This window comes from Podarcis pityusensis (genome assembly GCF_964106645.2).
Source record: "Podarcis pityusensis genome assembly, chromosome: 2".
In the NCBI taxonomy this organism is placed as follows: domain Eukaryota; kingdom Metazoa; phylum Chordata; class Lepidosauria; order Squamata; family Lacertidae; genus Podarcis; species Podarcis pityusensis.
In genome coordinates, this window is record NC_138029.1 from 85088252 (window position 1) to 85108877 (window position 20626).

At 46.2% G+C, this 20626-nt stretch overlaps 1 protein-coding gene across 1 annotated transcript in view; it reads left to right on the forward strand.

Moving 5' to 3' along the window:
• The window catches only part of CELSR3 (cadherin EGF LAG seven-pass G-type receptor 3), an 87216-nt gene that overhangs the window by 15381 nt on the left and 51209 nt on the right, over positions 1–20626 (forward strand). Inside the window, exon 2 of the mRNA XM_080996631.1 lies at positions 16607–17239. Coding sequence (XP_080852757.1) covers positions 16607–17239 — 633 coding nt within the window. The remainder of the gene's footprint in view (positions 1–16606; positions 17240–20626) is intronic.

Consider the following 20626-nt stretch of genomic DNA (forward strand, 5'->3'; position numbering starts at 1 on the left):
GTGCAGCCCCATCCAGGGCAAGGAGTTGACCAGTTTCTCTGCCAAAGGAACCACTCATGCACAGTGCCACAGTCTTGCCAGGATTCAAGCTCAGCTTATCTTCTTTCATCCACCACTGCATCGAAACACTGGTCCATGGCTCACACAGCCTCTCCTGAGTCAGATGCTATGGAGAAATAGAGCTCAGTGTTGTCAGTATACTGATGGTCCCTTGCCCCAAGACTCCTAATGACCACTGCCAGCAGCTTCATAGAAATATTCAGTAGTCCTGGGGATAGAACCACCAAGGAAGCAGAAATCGTTCTCCCAATGCTCCTGTCTGGACTCAGTTCCATAGGAAGGGCCGGAACCACTGTAACACAGTTCCTTCCCTCAGTTCCCATTCTATGAAGCCAGTCCAGGGGGATACCATGAAAAGCCACAGAGAGGCTGAGAAGCAAGGTTGCTTTCTGTAAAGTTCATCCATCAGGGCATCCAATGGCAGCTTAGTCCTATGGCTGGGTTGTGTGATATGGCACTTTAAAGACAACCACAGGGCCCATATAGAGTGGCAAAATGCAACTGTGACTTCTCTTTGCTACTGAATCTTTAATAAATCATTATGGGCAACTTCCAGGCACAACTGGCCATTTAATTAGTTGCTTCCTACTCAAAGCCTAAGCAGTCCCATTCTTCTTCTGCTGCTGCTTCTTCCCATCATCATCATCATCACAATTGCACAGTTATGAGAATATATAAATAGTAAGGTTGCTTGGCCTACAAGAAGGAAACAACTAATTAAAGGGTCATCAGGAAACGATTAATTAAAGGACCAGATGCTGTCTAATATTCATGGGTTCCAGAGAGTAGGTGATGGCACACTAAAAGGTTGATTGCCTCCCAACCTCACTGCTTGAGGTGGCTGTTCTGCCTTGCCTCCTCTCAGGAAGGCAGTTTCTGCTCTGCAGCTTGCTTTGCATAATGAGTAGTGCCATGCTCTGTGTGGGGAAGGCTTTTTTCTTCTCTGTTTTGCCGCATCAGAGGCATCAGCCAGCCCCCCTGTCAGCCTAATGGTCCATCTAGTGCTGTCCTGCTTACTCTCTGCCTGTCAGCCCCTCCCAGAGTCTTGGGCAGGTGATTTCTCCAGCCCATGCTCCTAGTGTCCCTAAGTTGTCAGTGCCAGGGTTTGAAAGCAGGAACTTCGATATGGAAAGTTTACCCAGGTCCACCGAGCACCGTTCAGTTGTTTCCATCCTTCATTTAAACCCACTGCCATAACCCAAAACTATCCTTGTGCAGCAGCGGCAGCAGCAGTGATCCCTGACACACTGTGACCTGCTGGGGCAAATCAATGTTTGCTATCGATAAGGTGCTGCCTGGCCCAGATGTGAGCAGTGGGAGTGGGCACTGTAGCTGTCTGTTCCGCAAAGGGCAGGAACAGGCGGCTCCAGAAAGGGGCAGGAAGAAGAGGTGGCTGGGCCTCTGGGAACAAGCGAGATGGTATAAAGGCCATGTGTGGGGTCAGGGGTGAGCATGGAGGGGCAGCGGGCAAGGTGCAACGTGAGGCTCAGGGAAAGTGTTTCTCTTTGTTCTTTGGAAGGCGAGAACCAGGAAGTGGATCTTTGGATGCCACATTGAAAAATAGAATTACTTGTGTTTGTTTTTGTCCTTCTTCTGGTGTAATATTCAAACAGGGAAGTTGTGCATCTCTCCCACAGTGGCACGGATGAGCTGCCCACAGAGCAATTGGACGGTACTTGGGTGTGTGGTGCTGCTGTTACGTTGTAAGCGTTTGAATACATCTCAATCTGGTAAATCCCTGTCGGGAATCTGCATGGGAATCCCCCTGTATGTCAATCTGAGGTGCCTACAGGAGGAGTAGCATATAGATATGATATAATCTGGTATCACAGGCCATATGTCTATTCTTTTAAATGAATTGGTAGTTGGTTTATTATTACAGTGGTACCTCGGGTTAAGAACTTAATTAGTTCTGGAGGACTGTTCTTAACCTGAAACCGTTCTTAACCCGAGGTACCACTTTAGCTAATGGGGCCTCCCGCTGCCGCCACACGATTTCTTTTTTTTTTTTTAATGATATTTATTAAGAATTTTAAAATTACAGGAAAAACAAAGAGAAAAAGAAGAAAAAGAAAATAAAAGAAAAACAAACCACAATCAAACAATAGAAATTGATAAAAATCAAACTCAAAAAACAACAAAACACGTAACACATTACAATCAAAAAAGCAAAAATAAACCACAAAGATTTAAAAACAAATCCAATATTCCCAAATCCTTAACTGTCCTTACCTTATTTCATCGACCTCCTCACTCCTCCCCTTTTTTGTATTCTATTTGTTAATTATCACAGCAAATCCTTTCCATTTTTCATAGTATTCTGTCATTAAATTACCTTAATCTATTTTAACCTTATCTTACTATGAAAGACCCTAAAACTTAAAGCTTAGATTCTATTTATACCAATTTCTCATAACCATAACATATTCTTACATAATTCTTTTAACATTTCTGCTAAAGCCAAATAATTTCGTTCCAACATTTTTCTAACATTCATCAATTTTATAAAACAATCCTAATAAAATTTTTGAAACTTTCTTCCAATCTTCATCAAACGTCTCTTCCTCCTGGTCCCGGGTTTTGTCAGTCCTTTCTATCCCATCCATCTAGCTCATTAACCTTAACCTGGTAATCTTATGTCCGAGGCCCTTAAGTCTCTTCCATGTCCCTTCCGCAGATCTTCTTCATATTTATACCTGTACTTGACTTTTTCTCCTGCTCCTTTCACTCGTGGAAACTCCAATTTGACAGTATTTTTGTCCCTTCTCGGCAAATCAGCCCCTTTTCCAGAGTCCACACTAAACTCCATGTGGTATTTAAAAACATGTTTCAAAGTCCCTCCAGAGTTAAGAACCCCCACACCCCCAAACATCTCACGGCCCATTGCCAGACTTGAAGAGTCAAAACATCCCTGCATAGGGGGGTCTATCCAACCCCCCATTTCCAAACCAAACAAAACTCTATCTCTCCAAATCTGGCTTTTTCCAAGTTCATTTGTCAAATCCAACAACTCATGTTCCTGCTGGGCCACAGCTCCCTCCATCTCTGGCACCCAAGGTCCAGCAACATCCTCCTCCCTCATCTGATCTGTCAGAGCACACTCCTGAGTTGGTTCCTGGGTGGGTTCTATATAGTTACTCACTACCTGTCCAAAATTTCTGATCGCAACAGTCATCAAGTCCGTCTTCTCATGTAACTGTTCCAATAGGGCACTTGTTTTGCAGAAAGCACGCACCAGGGCTTCTGAATACATTGTTATACAAGGTCAGAAGTCTATTCCCACGATCTTAATCTGTTGCAGCTGCAGAGCTCCCCGGTTCAAATTTAGTAACAGTTTCACAGGCTCCCTCTAGGGGAAGAACTTCTATTTGTATCCATCTCCTTTCTCTTTTTTTTCTTTTTTTTTTAAAAGCAGATCTAACAACAAGGTTTCCTTTTTCAGATATTTTGTCAATATTTGTTCCTTTAAAATGCGAAGGAGAACAATGGAATCACTATGTTTCTCTTCTTTTAACTGTCTGTCAAAGACGTTTGTCTATAGTCAATGAACTTCCCAAAAACGTCAGTCCTGACACCCCGCTCCCAGGTTCAAGACGGTGGAAAATTACTTTTCTTTACACTCTCTTCTGCAGGTTTAAACAGTCCGGAAAAAATCCCCCCTCTTCTCCTGCTTCCGAAGGGGGTTCAACAATTTTAAATGATGAAAGTTAATCCTTTACAAACGATTTTCTGAACTCTAGTTTGCCATGTCTTTGCTTTAATCTATCTACAAGAAACGGAAGGCTGACTTCCTGTTTAGACCTTCCCGTTTCAGTGCCAAATTAAGAAAAATTTCTTAGTCCAATTTTCCTTTCTACTCACAAGTCTTTGTTTAAAGTCCAATTGTCCGAATTTAAGCTACTCACGGGTAGTTGTTTTAGTAGCCAAATTGTCCCAGGAAAAAGGCAGCTCTCTCCGGCAACGGCTGTGCGGCTTCGCTCCACGGAAGAAGCAGTTGACTCTCAGCACCGTGCCACTTGCCCCTCTTCGCTCCGGAGCCCGTAACTGGGATCCTTTACGAGTTGGGGGGGCGCGAAAGGTGCCCGCCGAGTCCCATGGTCACAGGCTTCATCCGCCTGTGATTTTTCAAAGGGTCCCCGCTTCGCCGTAGCGGGAAAGACCCGTTTTCCGTGGAGCCAGTCCCTCCGAATCAGAGGGAATCCGCCATTACCGATGGCGCCACCCCGGAAGTCGCGCCGCCACACGATTTCTGTTCTCATCCTGAAGCAAAGTTCTTAACCCAAGATACTATTTCTGGCTTAGCGGAGTCTGTAACCTGAAGCGTCTGTAACCTGAAGTGTCTGTAACCTGAGGTACCACTGTACATGTATACATGTTTTACCCTCACAACAACCCTGTGAGGCTGGTTAGGCTTCATGGCTGAGGAGGAAATATTTAGAGTCATTAGAAGAGACAAGATGTGGGTTGTTCTATGCACTAAAATAAAGTGTAATTTTCTCAAGGAATATTTCCTCAGTTTTGAAGGGTGAAGGCCTGGATTTACTTTGGAGTGTGTGTCTGCTATGTGTGTGCACCCTAAAATTTTAGAACAGCACAATCACGAGAACAGACCCTCCAGTTTGTAAGTGCACCTACAGGCCCCAAAGCATTAGCAACCCCAAGACCATGAAGTCCAGATTTAGAATTACTTAACTGTATTTCTTTCCCTGAGGCAGAGGAGCAGGTGGGGGTGGGGAAATGTCTTTCTCAAGGCATGAGGATCCACAGCAGAATTTCCTGCTTTGGTTCCACATGAGGCTTAAAAAGGGACGATTCAAAGGAGAAACGAAAGCCCCCTGTGCTCCACACCCCCTACATCTCTGACTCCGCCATCGAGAAGATTAGTTCCTGTGTTATTGCACCGGTGCCTCTATTTGCTCTCTTATTCCTCCCTCCACACATTCCCACCCCCCTTCCACCAGCTCTGTCTTATCTCCAGAGCTCCAGGGGTTGTTGGTGCCAGCACCTGAGGCTTCCTCTGGAATTTTCCAGGGCTGCCAAAGAAACTCTCACTCTTTAAAGGACAAAAGAAGAAGAAGGGGAAGGAAGAGCCATTTCCATCGTTAAATCTTCCAGAGCCGTTAACTTCAAACAGGAACGAGAGGAATCAAAGCGCTTGTGTCTGGGCTCTGTGGCTGCCAAGGGAGAAGAAGACAATCAGACCTGAGCCGTACATGGAGGGGGTGCCATCAACTGCCTGCTCATTGGGTCAGCAGAAGGAGGGCGTTTCTCTCTCTCTTTTTTACAACACTGCTTCCTTCCTGGAATATTGGTTCCCAATTAGAGCAGCTTCAAAGTGTGGGGGACTGGGGTGCTTTGGGGGGCTGTGATGGAAGCACCCTTGCTTATTACCCTGGCCATATCCATGGCTGGCTGTTTCTGCTTCCACCAAATCCCGCAAACATGATAGTATACCTGAAGGAGCGTCTCCACCCCCATTGTTCAGCCTGGACACGGAGGTCCAGCTCCAAGGGCCTTTTGGTGGTTCCCTCACTGCAAGAAGTGAGGTTACAGAGAACCAGACAGAGGGCCATCTCAGTAGTGGTACCCACCCTGTGGAACACCCTCCCATCAGATGTCAAGGAAAAAAACAACTATCTGACTTTTAGAAGACATCTGAAGGCAGCCCTGCTTAGGGAAGTTTTTAATGTTTGATGTTTTATTGCATTTTTAATATTCTGTTGGGAGCCACCCAGAGGTGTGTGTGTGTGTTGTTGTTGTTGTTGTTGTTATTTACAGGGGGACTTGCACCAAGTTCCCTTACAGAGATGTTCCTGAACCATGAACACCTGAGGAGGAAAGGTAGGGCCATATCTAGTGCTTAGGCATGCTCAGAGTAGGCCCATTGAAATCAATGGACATGATGAAGGCTGTGATCCTAACCTCACTTTACTCTGGAGTCAATAGACATGACAAACTGATCGTATGTGTGCTGCCTTGGATCAGATCAAGGACCGCCTTTCCCCATATGAACTGCCCCGGACCCTCTAATCATCATCTGAGGCCTTTTTTCATGTGCCTCCTTGAGAGGTCAGGAGGGTGGCAACACGAGAACAGGCCTTTTCTGTGGTGGCTCCCTGTTTACGGGATGCTCTCCCCAAGGAGGCTAACCTGACGCCTTTGTTGCATATATTTAGGCACCAGGTGAAAATGTTTCTCTATCAGGCCTTTAATTAATCAGGCCTTTGACTGATTAACATTTTATGGCTGTTTAAATGTATTTGTGGGAGACAGGTTTTTGGGGGTATGTTTTTGTTTTTATTATGTATTATTTTGTGTTCTTATTTTGTATTTTTATGTTCTGATCTTTGGATGAAGGGCAGTATACAAATTTAATAAATAATAATAAGAAAATGTTAATAAAAAGCTGCCAAATCCAGCATTCTGTGCGAACATTCTACGACTTGGTTGTCCATCAGAAATGGATTTGTACTCCAGCAGCGGAGTCCTGCCTAGCTTATTCCTCTGATGTAGGAATGGATTAGGTCAGGGGTCTGCAACCCGTGGCTCCGGAGCCGCATGTGGCTCTTTTACACCTTTGCCGTGGCTCCGGGGCGGATACTAGCGAGGGGAGGAGGTGCATTGTGCGCCCCGACACTCCCCACTGTGGCGGGCTCTGTACTGGCTGTGACGTCGCATGGGGGCGGTGCGTGCGTTAGTCACGCACCGTCCCGATGTTACCTTCCCGCCCGCTGTCAGATCGCGGCTCCGGAGATATATTTGTTTTAAATGTCACAATGGTTTTGCGGCTCCCAGGTTTTTTCCCTTCGGAAACGGGTCCAAGTGGCTCTTTTTGTCTTAAAGGTTGCAGACCCCTGGATTAGGTCTTGAAGGTAGCAATTGAGGTGCAGGAAAAGCCGACTTCTTTGGAAACATCAGCCCTTACTGCAGCTGCAGGTGGGATATCAGGCAGAATGCAAGAGCGGCTTTCGATTTCAAGTTCAGGGCCTGATTGCTTTAAGGCAGCCTCACCCAGTCTGGTTTCCCCAGATGTTTTGGACCACAATCCCCATCACCCCCTTATCTTTGGTCATGAGTCTGACCAGAATCGTAGTCCAGAACAGCTGGAGAGCCCCACAATGGGCAAGGCCCATTTAAGGGATGGAGAACAACTTGAGCGCATGGCACATGTTTTGCATGGAGAAGACCTCAGCTTCAATCCCTGGCATGTCCTGTTGAAATGAACAGGCAACAGAGCAAACAATACTGAGCTACATGGATCTAATAACCTTACCTAATATAAGGCAGTTCCCCTTATTTCTGTCCTGTATTTAGGAGGTCATTTTACTGAATCCCTCAGGAGGTTAGCACCGTCTTTTACTTCTTTAACAGTCACACAGTAAAGTGAGCATTCAGTGGGTGAAGCATTTCCTGGCCTGAGATGCCGCAGGGGGGGATCTCTCTGCCTTTTGATGCAGCCCTAACCTCCCAGGGAGCATGCAGCATTGGCCGATTGCCTGAGCTTTCTGTATTGGTTTACTATTCTACAGACACCTCTTCAAGGGTGTTTAGCAATCCCATGGATGATGTAGCTAATGCATTAAAGACGTCATGGTGCAGAGGACCTCTCCTAGGAAAGGCGGTCCGGCCTGTCTTCAGATCCCCATTCCCTTCCAGCTCTAATGCCTCTGGCTGCTTTTTAAAAACGGTGCATTGATAGAATGTGGGAAATGCATTTGCAGCTTCTGCAGGGGGCAAGTTAGTGGAGTGTGCTGGCTAACCTGAGCTGTCAGACAGAAAATCCTCCGTTCAAATCCCAATCAGCCATGAACTCACTAGGTGGCCCTAGGCAAGCCTCCCAGCCTGTCATCTGTGTAATGCGTATAACATACCCTACGTGATAACTTTTGGGATGTCTCTGAACAAATACATTCCCTCTCGAATATTGGCCTATACAGTGGTACCTCCGGTTAAGTACTTAATTCGTTCCGTAGATCTGTTCTTAACCTGAAACTGTTCTTAACCTGAAGCACCACTTTAGCTAATGGGGCCTCCTGCTGCTGCCGCACCGCCAGAACACAATTTCTGTTCTCATCCTGAAGCAAAGTTCTTAACCTGAGGTACTATTTCTGGGTTAGCGGAGTCTGTAACCTGAAGCGTGTGTAACCTGAAGCATATGTAACCCAAGGTACCACTGTATAGGGAGGTTGCAAAGTGCCTGGAGTCCTATATGCACGCTAAACGGGATTAATCCACACACCTACCTGTGCATCTCTCTGAAATGCAGGTGGGGTTTTGCATTGGATGTTGCTGCCTTTTGCAATCCAAAGCATTGTGGGTGGTGGCGGGGAGCCGGCCTCGATGCTCCCCAGACGAGCCTCCCTTGCAGCCTGCCGTCCAGCGTGACAAGTGGAGCATGAACCCCCTTGTGGGTCTCCCCGGCAGACAGGGCCCATTTGTTGTGTGCTCTGCCTTGAAGTCTAGGTTATGTCAGCGCTGCGGGAGACACCAGATGCAATTATCTGCCATTCTGCAGGGCTGGCAGCTCATGCATAGAGAGGGGAGCGGAAAAGATGCTCCCGCTGTGCTGTCCCTGCAATACAATGCCTCCCTATGCGCCGTGTTAACAGCTCATGACCCCCGGGCTTTTCCTGTCACAAGTCTATTGAGGAAGCTGGCTTAGGTGACAGAGCCCAGGGCTTAAGCTTGAGCCACTTTTCATTGCCAGGCTTCAACCTGGGAACGGGAGAAGTGGGATGCTGACACAGAGATGTACCTGTATGGCTTGCTGAAGATGCTCAGCCTGCCAGCCCTCTCTTAGCACCTCTTCCAAGGTCTCTTCTGTTACATACGGTCATCATATATATATATATATATATATATATATATATATATATATAGTGCTCAAAACTACCAAGCTTGGTACAATTATGCAATTGACAAGGCACTGCCTCCAGTATTACAATCCATTGGAGTAGTCTGTACAGATGTCTCAGAATTGCATCTCTGCAGTGGCACCATTAATATAGGGTAAGGAAGGGGGGGCATTTCTCCTTTTGTTTTTCACACCGCAAATGATGATTTCTATGTCATTTATTTATGAGGACATTTATATCCCACAATTCCTCCAAGATGCTCAAGGTGGGGTACACAGCTCTCCCCCTCCCTGTTGTATCCTCGCCACAACCCTGGAAGGTTGTTTATTTATTAAATGCCTATACTGCTCTTTATCCAAGGATCACGGGGCGGTTGCGGCAGAGCAGTGGTGACTGGCCCAAAGTCACCCAGGGGGCTTCATGGTTAAGTGTGTGGTGGGTAGGTAGGATTTGAACTCTGGGTCAGTGCTCTAAGTGGATGATTCCATGCCCACCCCCACCTATATCCATGGCCAACTCACGAGTTCTATTCACAGAATGTCTTGTTATGAGCAATGCAATGAATGAGCCCACCTACACAATCTATCGTAATGCCTCCTAAGGCATTGCTTGTTTATTTAACACCATCCAAATGCTTAGCAAAGTCCCGAAAGAAAAGGACCCCTGCCCTGAAGAACTTACAGTCTAAAATTCAATATAGAGGAGACAAGAGAGGCAAAGGATATAATAGAAAACAGGGAGAAGAGAATGTGCATGTATTTCAGTTGCAAGATTTTATTCCATAGTGGCCTATAAGCTTTGAAGGTGGGAGAAGAAATGAACACAAAGACCCTCCAGGGGTCTTTTTTTATTGTGTAGTTGTGGTGATTTGTTGCTCGTGACAGTATCAGGGCAGTTCCATGGAATCCCGCTTTCCAGAACTGTTTGTGCCTGCAAAGATTCTGGGGCGGACAAATGCTCTGTTGACCAATGAGCGCACATTGAATTCCTGTAACTTTTTATATTACAAATATTTGGATGCTGTCCCACTTTTGTCCCACTGCAGGGTAAGAGACAATGATGCAATGACAGTGCAGGAGCAACTCATGAAGGGAAATGATGTGTGGACAGTCCAGGATAAATCCGCCACTGATGCACAAATATTGTTTTAGTGGCATGATGCAGGATTCAACCCTGCAAACAGCAGCAACAACGCCAGTCAGGAGGGACCCTTTGAAAGTCCTGACTACACTGTGTTGCTGTTTCTAATACATTTTTTTAAATAGTTCCTCTGTAATATTGCAGAACATGCAATCCTCTGTTCTGATCCTCGCTTTGAACTAATTGTGTTGATGATACTGCCACGGAGCTTATTGGACTCCACTGTGCCTGTTTGCTAATGGAGTGACAAGTTGTGGCTGTTGTTGCTGTGACTCATCTAAAGCATCTGTTCTTCATATGCTGGGAGAGTGTGGAATCATAAAAAACACTTTGGCAAGAACTTTATTAGATATGTTAATGGCATCTTAAGAATCATTAGTTTCGTCAAGTTCTTGAGCATCTTCCAGTTGAATGAAGCCTGACTGAACTACAGTAACTGGATGCAGATAACTTTTTGAATGCTTGGGGAAGGGCTCACATTCTGGATATGCATGCTAAAGGAAAAGATTTGTCTATCTTCCACCTACTGCAAGGTAACTGACCTGTGTCAATGTTGTCACTATGGTTGCTGCTAGAAATTAGTTGCAAAAAGGCTTTTAAAATATACATATTTTTTAAACAGTTTATCATGTTTTTTTAGGAGTGTGCTGGATTTCTTTTTGATTCATAGCTTCTAGCAGCCTTCCTCAACCTAGTGTCCTTCAGGTGACTTGGACTACAATTCTCATCAGTTCTTGCCAGCATGATGTGTAGATGTGTATTCTGCTTTGCTAGTTACCTTGAGTGAGCTGGTCAGAGAATGATAGGGGGAAATACTAATAAAAATTTGGACACAGTCTTCTCACCCTACCCTACCAATCTTAGTCTCTCTCTCTCTCTCTCTCTCTCTCTCTCTCTCTCTCTCTCTCCACACCCACCCACACCCACGTGAGCCTCTGAACTGTGCTGCAGATCTGGTTCCCAGCAAGTACCAGTAATCTATGGAGTAATCTATGGGGAAATGTTTGTAAGCAGTTTTCTGTGTGGGGCTGTGTGGAATCACATTGCTAAGAGTTGGAGCAGCTTATTTCTGGTATTTCTTACCTACTCTCCCCCTTCAGGTCCCAGAGCAGGTGACATAAAACAAAATCCAATAATGAAAAATTGAATATTCAACAAACCATAAAATGACAGCAATCAAAGCATAAAACAAATACAACTAATAACACCATTTACAGGGAGGGCGACCAAAGACTTATGGTGCAAGTCCAAAAAACTCTATAGGGAGTGAGTTTCACAGCTTTGGGGCTGCCACAAAGAAGGCCCCATAGGCATGGGGAGTTGCTATTGGAGAGACAGGATTCAAAAGTCCTGCTGCACACCTCAGCATGCAGTATTCATCACAAAAACCTTTAGAACAGGGCAATCTGGGATTGGGGAGGTATAATTCCTGGTGTTTACAGGGTGTGGCACATGAGTGTCGTGGCTTATGTAGCTAAAGCAGCAGCATCTAGGCACAAAGGGGAAGTATTGGAAGGCTTGGGAGAATCCCAATGTTTGCAGAAGCCTAATCAGCCTAATCAGGACTGAGCATGCTCAGTGGCCATAGAATGTGGGAGGAGGCATTATTGGTTTGTTTTTGTTTTATTGTGTATTACGTATTTTGTGTTCTTGTTTTGCATTGTTATGTTTTTAACTGCCCTGTGATTTTCAGATAAAGGGCAGCTTATAAATTCATAATAGAATAATAGAACGTTGACTGATTGTGGAGGGGGAAATGGATAACCAGGAGCAGGGGATGGAGGGGAGCGGCTGGCATCCTGAACAGGGAGCACGCCTGTAATCCACTACTCCACCATGTGGAATTTGTGAGAGAGGGCCATAGAGCATCTGAGTTGCATCCGCTGTGTCTCCAGGTAGAGCTGGGATAGAGTTCCTGCCTAAAACCCTGGAGAGCTTCTGACTGTTAGTGCAGACAATATTGGGCCAGCTGGAACAATGGTCTGACTCTGGATGTGGATGGCACTGAGGTCTAAACCACTGAGCCCCGGGCTTGCTGATCAGAAGGTTGGCAGTTCGAATCCCCGCGACGGAGTTAGTTCCTGTTGCTCTGTCCCAGCTCCTGCCAACCTAGCAGTTCGAAAGCATACCAGGGTGAGTAGATAAATAGGTACCGCTGTAGCGGGAAGGTAAACAGCGTTTCTCTGCGCTCTAGTTTCCGTCACAGTGTTCCATTGCACCAGAAGCGGTTTAGTCATGCTGGTCACATGACCCGGAAAGCTGTCTGTGGACAAACGTCGGCTCCCTCGGCCTGAAAGTGAGATGAGTGCTGCACCCGATAGCTGCTTTTGACTGGACTTAACCATCCAGGGGTCCTTTACCTTTTACCTTTACCTGACTCTGGATAAGGCAGCTTCCTATATGTTCCTAGAATCTTCTAACTCAAAAAGTCCTCTGTGCAGAGTTAAGGCAGCTCGCTACCTGTTGACACTTGCGGGCACCATTATAACTGTTGTGCAACCACAGCGCATTGCCGAGGGCGCAGAGTTCTGCTAATGCAGTGGCCGCTCTGGCTGGATGTCCCGTGGTGCTTTGTTATAGCTGAGAGGAGCGCACACTCTGGTTATAAATAGCCACAGCTGCACCTCGCCATTTTTCAGCTGCAGGAGAAAATATGAAATGTGTATAAATAAAAGCACAAAGAGAGCAAAGACATATGGGCAGGGAGTAATGGCTTGACTTCTTATTCCTCAGAAACTCTTTTCCAGGAGGGGACTATTCCATCACAGTCATGCCATCTCTCCCTGCTTTCTCTCTCTCTCCCTCTCACTACAGCTATTGTCGGGGACTGTCAGAGAAAGGGGGAGGTTCAAGCTAGGAAAGAGGGCACCAGCAAAGAGAAACAATTGTCCATAACACAGGTCCAACTGTAGAAACATGAGAATCTGTCTTAGACCAAGCTGAGGCATTGGTTTATATTGGGATATGCTCTGACTGACTGCAGTTTCCCAGGGTTTCAGGCAGGGGTTCTTCCTAGATCTACCACAGAATGCTACCATTTTAACCATTTCTCTCCATTTCTCACCCCCCACAATCTTAAGTTCAGTTCTACACATTTCGACACCCGTATGTGATTTTATTCTAAATTCCTCGTTCAAAATCCACTAGCAAACTTCTCCTAATAAAAGCATTCGTCCGCAATTTTGCCAAAAATACTCATTTTTGCAAAAACATTCCCCCCAGTAATGCATTTTAATGCCACTTTCACTAATATATGTGTTTTAATGCACACTTTACCCTAGTATATGCATTTTTTGTACAGTCAACCGGAGAACTGCATTGCAAAATTCGGAGAAGTGCAAATTTTGAAGGATGACTGTGTTTCAGCTTGCGTACTGTTCTAGAAAGTACGTATGAGTGTCAGCGATGGGCAGGAGCCGGAGAAGTGGGGGGATGCATGGGCCAAGGAGGCAGTTGGGGAGGAGGATGATCCAGGGGGAGGAGCCAGTGATTTCTGGGGTTCTGTGCTATCCACGAGCAGCTGCAGGTGGTGGTGGAAGAGGGGAGTTGAGAGGAGGCACAGGTCCACGGTCTGAGACGGGGCACAGGTCCACGGTCCTAGGTTGCCTAGACAACTAGGTCAGGGGCTGATCTACTATGAAACTAATGAAGCTTAAGTTTCAGAGCCCCTAATCCTGGAAGTACCCCAAAAACAACTTTAGTCCACATTGCTTAAATAAAATGGGTTTAGTACATGCAATTTGAGTTGCACAACTCAAATTGATTTTTTGGTTGCATGTATTTCAGCTATCTCACAGATTGAGAGTTAGTAGCACATATGTTGTAAAGGTTGTTGTAAACAACCCCATTGAAGAATATAACAGTGGCTACCCAGACCTCATTGGGGCCCCATAATAGTACAGTGGTACCTCAAGTTAAGTACTTAATTTGTTCTGGAGGTCCGTTCTTAACCTGAAACTGTTCTTAACCTGAGATACCACTTTAGCCAATGGGGCCTCCTGCCTCCTGCCACTTTAGCCAATGGGGCCAATGGAGCACGATTTCTGTTCTCATCCTGAAGCAAAGTTCTTATCCCGAGGTACTACTTCTGGGTTAGTGGAGTCAGTAACCTGAAGCGTCTGTAACCCAAGGTACCACTGTACAACCCTTCAAGGCTCCAGTTAATTGTTCTCGCTGGTCTGGGTGTGTTTGGGACAAGGAGGGAGGTTTGCCTTTAGCCATGAACTGTATTTAATTTCTACCCCTTTCCTAACCCTCATACAGCCCCCACCCTGCTCCAGGAAGAGAAGGGTAGCTGGCAATCGCAAGGCAAGCAAAGCCACTAGGCAGAGAGCACGTGGTGTGTGTGTGTGTGTGTGTGTGTGTGTGTGTGTGTGCTTTAAGACAAAGTGACAAATAGCATGCGAGTTAAGTCTGAAGATGGAGTACACCATTTGGTGGTGAATGGCAAGGCTCCTTATGGTGATTGTAAAACATTGCTACAGTCCTGTAAATTTCCTCCGTCTCTTGCTGAGTATCCATAAGCAACAACCCTGCCCTGAAGAGCTTACAGATGAAAGATGTATTTCAAGGCAAATCGCTCACGAGATTCTAGCAATGTTTTTTGCAGAAGTTTGTGCAGGCCGCGGAAAAGCATGCCGCAGGGACCCAGTTCTCTCCTCTGGTCTGAGCCTCTGGAGTCGGGAAGCTGCAATTAATACCAATAGATGGCTAACAGGGACAGAGGGAGCTGTATTATGCCAAAACAGAGGATTAGACCATTGGTGTTATACCACTGAGCCACAGCGCGTTGCCTTCCACTTTCCCCAGCACACGGCCTCACCTTCCATTCCGATGCATCCCTGTCCATATGGCTGTGAACAGCCCAGAGCCAACCCCTTGTTAAATTCCCCTGGTGCTTTCAGGTGCGAGTTTAATACTGCAAGGGAGCCATTGAGTTGTGGCAAATCAGTAATTGGCAACAGACTTCTTTCTTATTGGATTTTCCCCGGATTAAATGGGGGTGGGGAAATATGGGGTGGCATTTTGATGTGTGAAAAACTTGCGTGCATTAGAAGCACCAGTCCCACATCCACACTATATATTTAAAGCAGGCATAGGCAAACTCGGCCCTCCAGATGTTTTGAGACTACAACTCCCATCATCCCTAGCTAACAGGACCAGTGGTCAGGGATGATGGGAGTTGTAGTCCCAAAACACCTGGAGTTTGCCTATGCCTGATTTAAAGTGTGTTTAAACTATGCAGTCCCCCCCCCCCCCCCGGATCCTGGGAACTCTTGTTTGTTAAGGCAGCTGGGAACTGTAGCTCTGTGACGGCAAAACTACAGTTTCCAGGATTCTTTGGGGAGGGGGAGCCATGCACTTTAAATGTGCATCAGGTGTGCTTTAAATGCATGGTAGGGGTGTGACTTGTGTCTGTTCCACCATAGCTATATATTTTATTGTAGAAACCTAGGCCATAACTACCTGAGAGTAGAACCCTGCTCATAGGAGAGTCTCCTGCTGGCTAGGCTGGTCCAATGCCAAAGAGGGCAGGCTCCTGCAACTTTAATCATTGTATAGAAGCTGCAGGAGGTGGAAGGAATTCACACGAATCACCTGCCTTTTTCCACCTATGCGCGTCTGTGAGATGCATCAGATGAAGTGGGCTCTATTCAACGAAAGCTTAGACTAAAACAGTTAGTGCTTAAGTTGCTGTAGTATTCTTGGTTGGCTTCATCAGGTGATTGGTTCACCATATCGGAAGTGACCCTCCACATGTGCATTGTTCCCCTTAGCTGCCTTTATGGGGGACAGAGTGTTCTATGCTCTTGATTTGTGGGAGCTTGCGATAATCCACTTCCAGAACCCCTGCTCCTCCCTCCCCATTCAGAGACTCCCTCCCAAAGAAATAAAGTATGCAAAACTCATATTCCCATACATAACACCACAACTTTTAGCAGTGTACTTCTGAAAAACACATTCCTGTTAAGTGACCCACAAGCTTTGGAACTGGTCTGTGGTTTCCTGGAGGATTGGTAAAAGGAAGAAAGCTCTGCCATTCTCCCGCAAAGATATGCACCCACATTGTTCAGCCTGGACACTGAGGTCCAACTCCGAGGGCCTTCTGGTAGTTCCCTCACTGCGAGAAGTGAGGTTACAGGGAACCAGGCAGAGGGACTTCTCGGTAGTGGCACCCACCCTGTGGAACGCCCTCCCATCAGATGTCAAGGAAATAAACAACTATCTGACTTTTAGAAGACATCTGAAGGGCAGCAGCCCTGTTTTGGGAAGTTTTTAATGATTGATGCTTTATCGTGTTTTTAATATTCTGTTGGGAGCCACCCAGAGTGGCTGGGGAAACCCAGCCAGATGGACAGGGTATAAATAATAATGAAATAAATTGTTGTTGCTTCTGTTGCTGTTGCTGTTGCTGTTGCTGTTGCTGTTGTTGTGCTTTGCTCCTCTTGCCAGTCTCAATTTGTGAGCCAATTTCTCTTGTATCAGGTGTCTGTGTTTGAAGCCCTTCCCTCTGAATCCCTGTCCTAACCTCTCCCTTCTCTGCCCTGCAGACGGGATCCACAGTGTGACAGCCCAGTGTGTCCTGCGCGTCATTGTCATCACCGAGGACATGCTGGCCAACAGCATCACGGTGCGCCTGGAGAACATGTGGCAGGAGCGCTTCCTCTCTCCCCTCCTGGCCAATTTCCTGGAGGGCGTGGCCACTGTCCTGGCCACCCCAAAGGAGGACGTCTTCATCTTCAACATCCAGAATGACACGGACGTCGGCGGGCAGGTGCTGAATGTCAGCTTCTCCGCCATGGCGCCCCGCAGTGGCCATTTCTTCAGCTCGGAGGAGCTCCAGGAACAGCTGTACATGAAGCGCATGACTCTGACCGCGGTCTCCATGCTGGAGGTGCTCCCCTTCGACGACAACGTCTGCCTCCGCGAGCCCTGCCAGAACTACATGAAGTGCATCTCGGTGCTCAAGTTTGACAGCTCGGCTCCCTTCATCGCCTCCGTCTCCACCCTCTTCCGGCCCATCCACCCCATCACGGGCCTGCGCTGCCGCTGCCCCCAGGGCTTCACCGGAGACTACTGCGAGATGGAGATCAACCTCTGCTACTCCAACCCCTGCCGCAACGGAGGGGTCTGCACCCGCAAGGAGGGCGGCTATACCTGCATCTGCCACCAGCACTTCACAGGTAAGGCCATGGTCGAACCTCAGCGAAAGAGGAGGCTTGCTGTGGGGCGGGGGCAGTGTTTTCCCAAATGAAATTCTGCTCTCAGGGGCTTCCATATGCCTACTTAGGACCAGGCGGAGTCCTTGTGCCAAAGGGATCCACATTCTGCACTGAGGATACTAGACGTGCTTTACTTGTGTGGGTTCATGTTTCTCGTCACACTGATTTTAAAAATAATAATAATTAAGGCTCAATATAGGCACTACCCGTAAACATGTATGCTGGAGGGAGATTGGACTCTAATCTGCCTCCTGGAATATTCTTACAATAGAACATGCTTGTGGCCGCTGAGACCATATATCACGGGTCCTGAAAGACCTACATTGGCTCCCTGTATATTTCCGAGCACAATTCAAAGTCCTAAATGGCCTCAGCCCAGTATACCTGAAGGAGCGTCTCCATCCCCATCATTCTGCCTGGACACTGAGGTCCAGTGACAAGGGCCTTCTGATCGTTCCCTCACTGTAAGGTTACAGGGAACCAGGCAGAGGGCCTTCTCAGTAGTGGTGCCCACCCTGTGGAACGCCCTCCCATCAGATGTCAAGGAAACAAACAACTATGTGACTTTTAGAAGACATCTGAAGGGCAGCAGCCCTGTTTTGGGAAGTTTTTAATGATTGATGCTTTATCATGTTTTTAATATTCTGTTGGGAGCTGCCCAGAGTGGCTGGGGAAATCCAGCTAGATGGCAGGGTATAGATAAATTATTATCATCATCATCATCATCACCTTGCCTATTACTGTATTTTTCGCTCTATAAGACGCACCAGACCACAAGACGCACCTAGTTTTTGGAGGAGGAAAACAAGAAAAAATATATTCTGAATCTCAGAAGCCAGAACAGCAAGAGGTGAAAGCAGCAATCCCTCTTGCTGTTCTGGCTTCTGGGATAGCTGTGCAGCCTGCATTCGCTCCATAAGACGCACACACATCTCCACTTACTTTTTAGGAGGGAAAAACTGAGTCTTATAGAGCAAAAAATACGGTACTTTTTTTAATAGCCATTTTTAAAAATGCACATTTAAAACACATGGCTTGCTCTCAAGAATCTTGGGAACTGTAGTTTACCCCTCAAAGAGCTACCATTCCCAGCACCTTTAACTACCAACACCAAGGATTCTTGGTGCTTTAAGTGCATGGTTTGTGCACAACCTCTGTTACGGGGGCTTTAAGTTACAACAACTGTGACTAGAAGAAAAACTTTCCCTCAATCACCTTCTCGCAAGATATTGGATTATTGGTCTGCAAGCCTGACTAACCAACCAAAGCTTATACCAAAGCTGCTTCCAAACGGGAGGCTCTGAGCGCTAATAAATCACTGCTTTTCCACTGTAAGCTATAAGTGGAATTGCAATTGACTTTCTACACTACTGGGGATATTGCACTTTTTCTGCCTGTTCATGGGCACGACACAGCGGCTGTGGAAGGGGGAGGGAAGATCCAGCCCACCTGAGCAGCCATTTGGAAGTGGGCAAGGCAGAATGCAAGGAATCCCTTTTTTAAAAGGGGTGTGTGTGTGTGTGTGTGTGCACGCCTAGCACTTATTAATTTAAGCATGATTCCCCATTGCTACCCATGAAATGCCCATAAACAAAAGTAGATAATGTTGGTTTGTGACTGGAAGCATTTAATTGATGAGGGTGGAATAATGTTGCTAAAATGACAGTGATTGAAAAGTGTCGTCCCCCCCCCCCTTTATTAGCATTATTTTGCTATAAATCTCTAACGTTATTTTACGTAAGTGTTATTTAACTAACATTTCATTTTTAAAATAAGAATTGTTGATTGGAAGAGTTTAATCTGGAGGAAGAACCCATGATGAACAGGTCCTCCCCATTTATTCTTTTAGAAAGTTAGCATTGTAAACCTTTCCTTTAAGCAATATTGTGCTAATGTTTTATTTATCTTTTTTTTTTAAAAAAAATGCTGTTCACTCAAGAGTTTTAAGGCTAACTGGAAGACTGATGGTCTGCAGGGCCACAGGTCCCACATCCCTATTGTAAGGGCTGGAGTTGTGGGATCCAGTTCCCTGCCCGCCTGTCAAAACTGGCACTGCTGGGGTGGGGAGATAAATATCTGGTCTGCAGGCTAGAAATGATTCCCCGTTCTTGCTTTAGAGCTTTGGGTTTACTATAATGTAAGCACTCGTCTGCCAGCAGGTGGAGAGTAGCAGGGAGCCAGCTGGGAGGAGAGGAAAATGTTATGGTGATCGGCAGGTATTTTCCATTCCATAGTCAGGCTACATGGCCAGCAGCAATGGAGAAGATTTTCAAGCAGACCTAGTTACTTACTAGCAGGGTTCCAGCTTAAGGCTCAACAGGCAGGCTATCTTGCAAAAGAAGGTAGTGAGAGAATTGCAGAGATGGACAGGCTGTGAGTTATAAATCTTTACAACCACACTTTCCTCCAGGGAAATCGTTCATGCCAGTCTGCTTAAGACTGAAAAGTGCAGGCTCTAGGATGGCAGCAGAAGGGGCGGAGACTGTTGTGTGTTACAAAAAGAGCTTAGTTCACCAAATTAGAAATACAGGCATCAGGGTTGTGTTTCCAGAGTCTGCTTGTCATCAAAGATGAGAATAATAGAACTGTAGAGTCAGAAGGGACTACAAGGTTCATCTAGTCCAACCTCCTGCAATGCAGGAATCTTTTGCCCAACGTGAAGCTAGTATTATGACCCTGGGATTATGTGTTTCATGCCCTACCAACTGAGCTATCCCATGGATGAGAGGTTGTTCTCAGGGCTGCAGGAATAACTGAGGTTGAAGTGTTGATTTCTCCAGCAGATGCCTAGAGTTTGGAAGTAAAATATACTTGAAGAAATGTCATCAAATATCTGTGTACTTGTTCCTGGGAAACCTGCTTAGTATTCCAATGTGTTACTTAATGCTGTCCTAAGAAAAAGGTTGCTTTAGGCATAGACACAGAGCTGTAATATTTATTTATTTATTTATTTATTTATTTATTTATACCCTGCCCAAATGGCTGGGTTTCTCCAGCCACTCTGGGCGGCTTCCAACAAAATATTAAAAACACAATAAAACATAAATCATTTAAAACTTCCCAAAACAGGCCTGCCTTCAGATGTCTTCTAAAAGTCAGGTAGTTGTTTATTTCCTTGACATCTGATGGGAGGGCGTTCCACAGGGCGGGCGCCACTACCAAGAAGACCCTCTGCCTTGTTCCCTGTAACCTCACTTCTCACAATGAAGGAAGCTGGACCTCAGTGTCCGGGCTGAACAATGGTGGTGGAGATGCTCCTTCAGGTATACTGGGCTGAGGCCGTTTAGGGCTTTAAAGGTCAGCACCAACACTTTGAATTGTGCTCAGAAATGTACTGGGAACCAATGT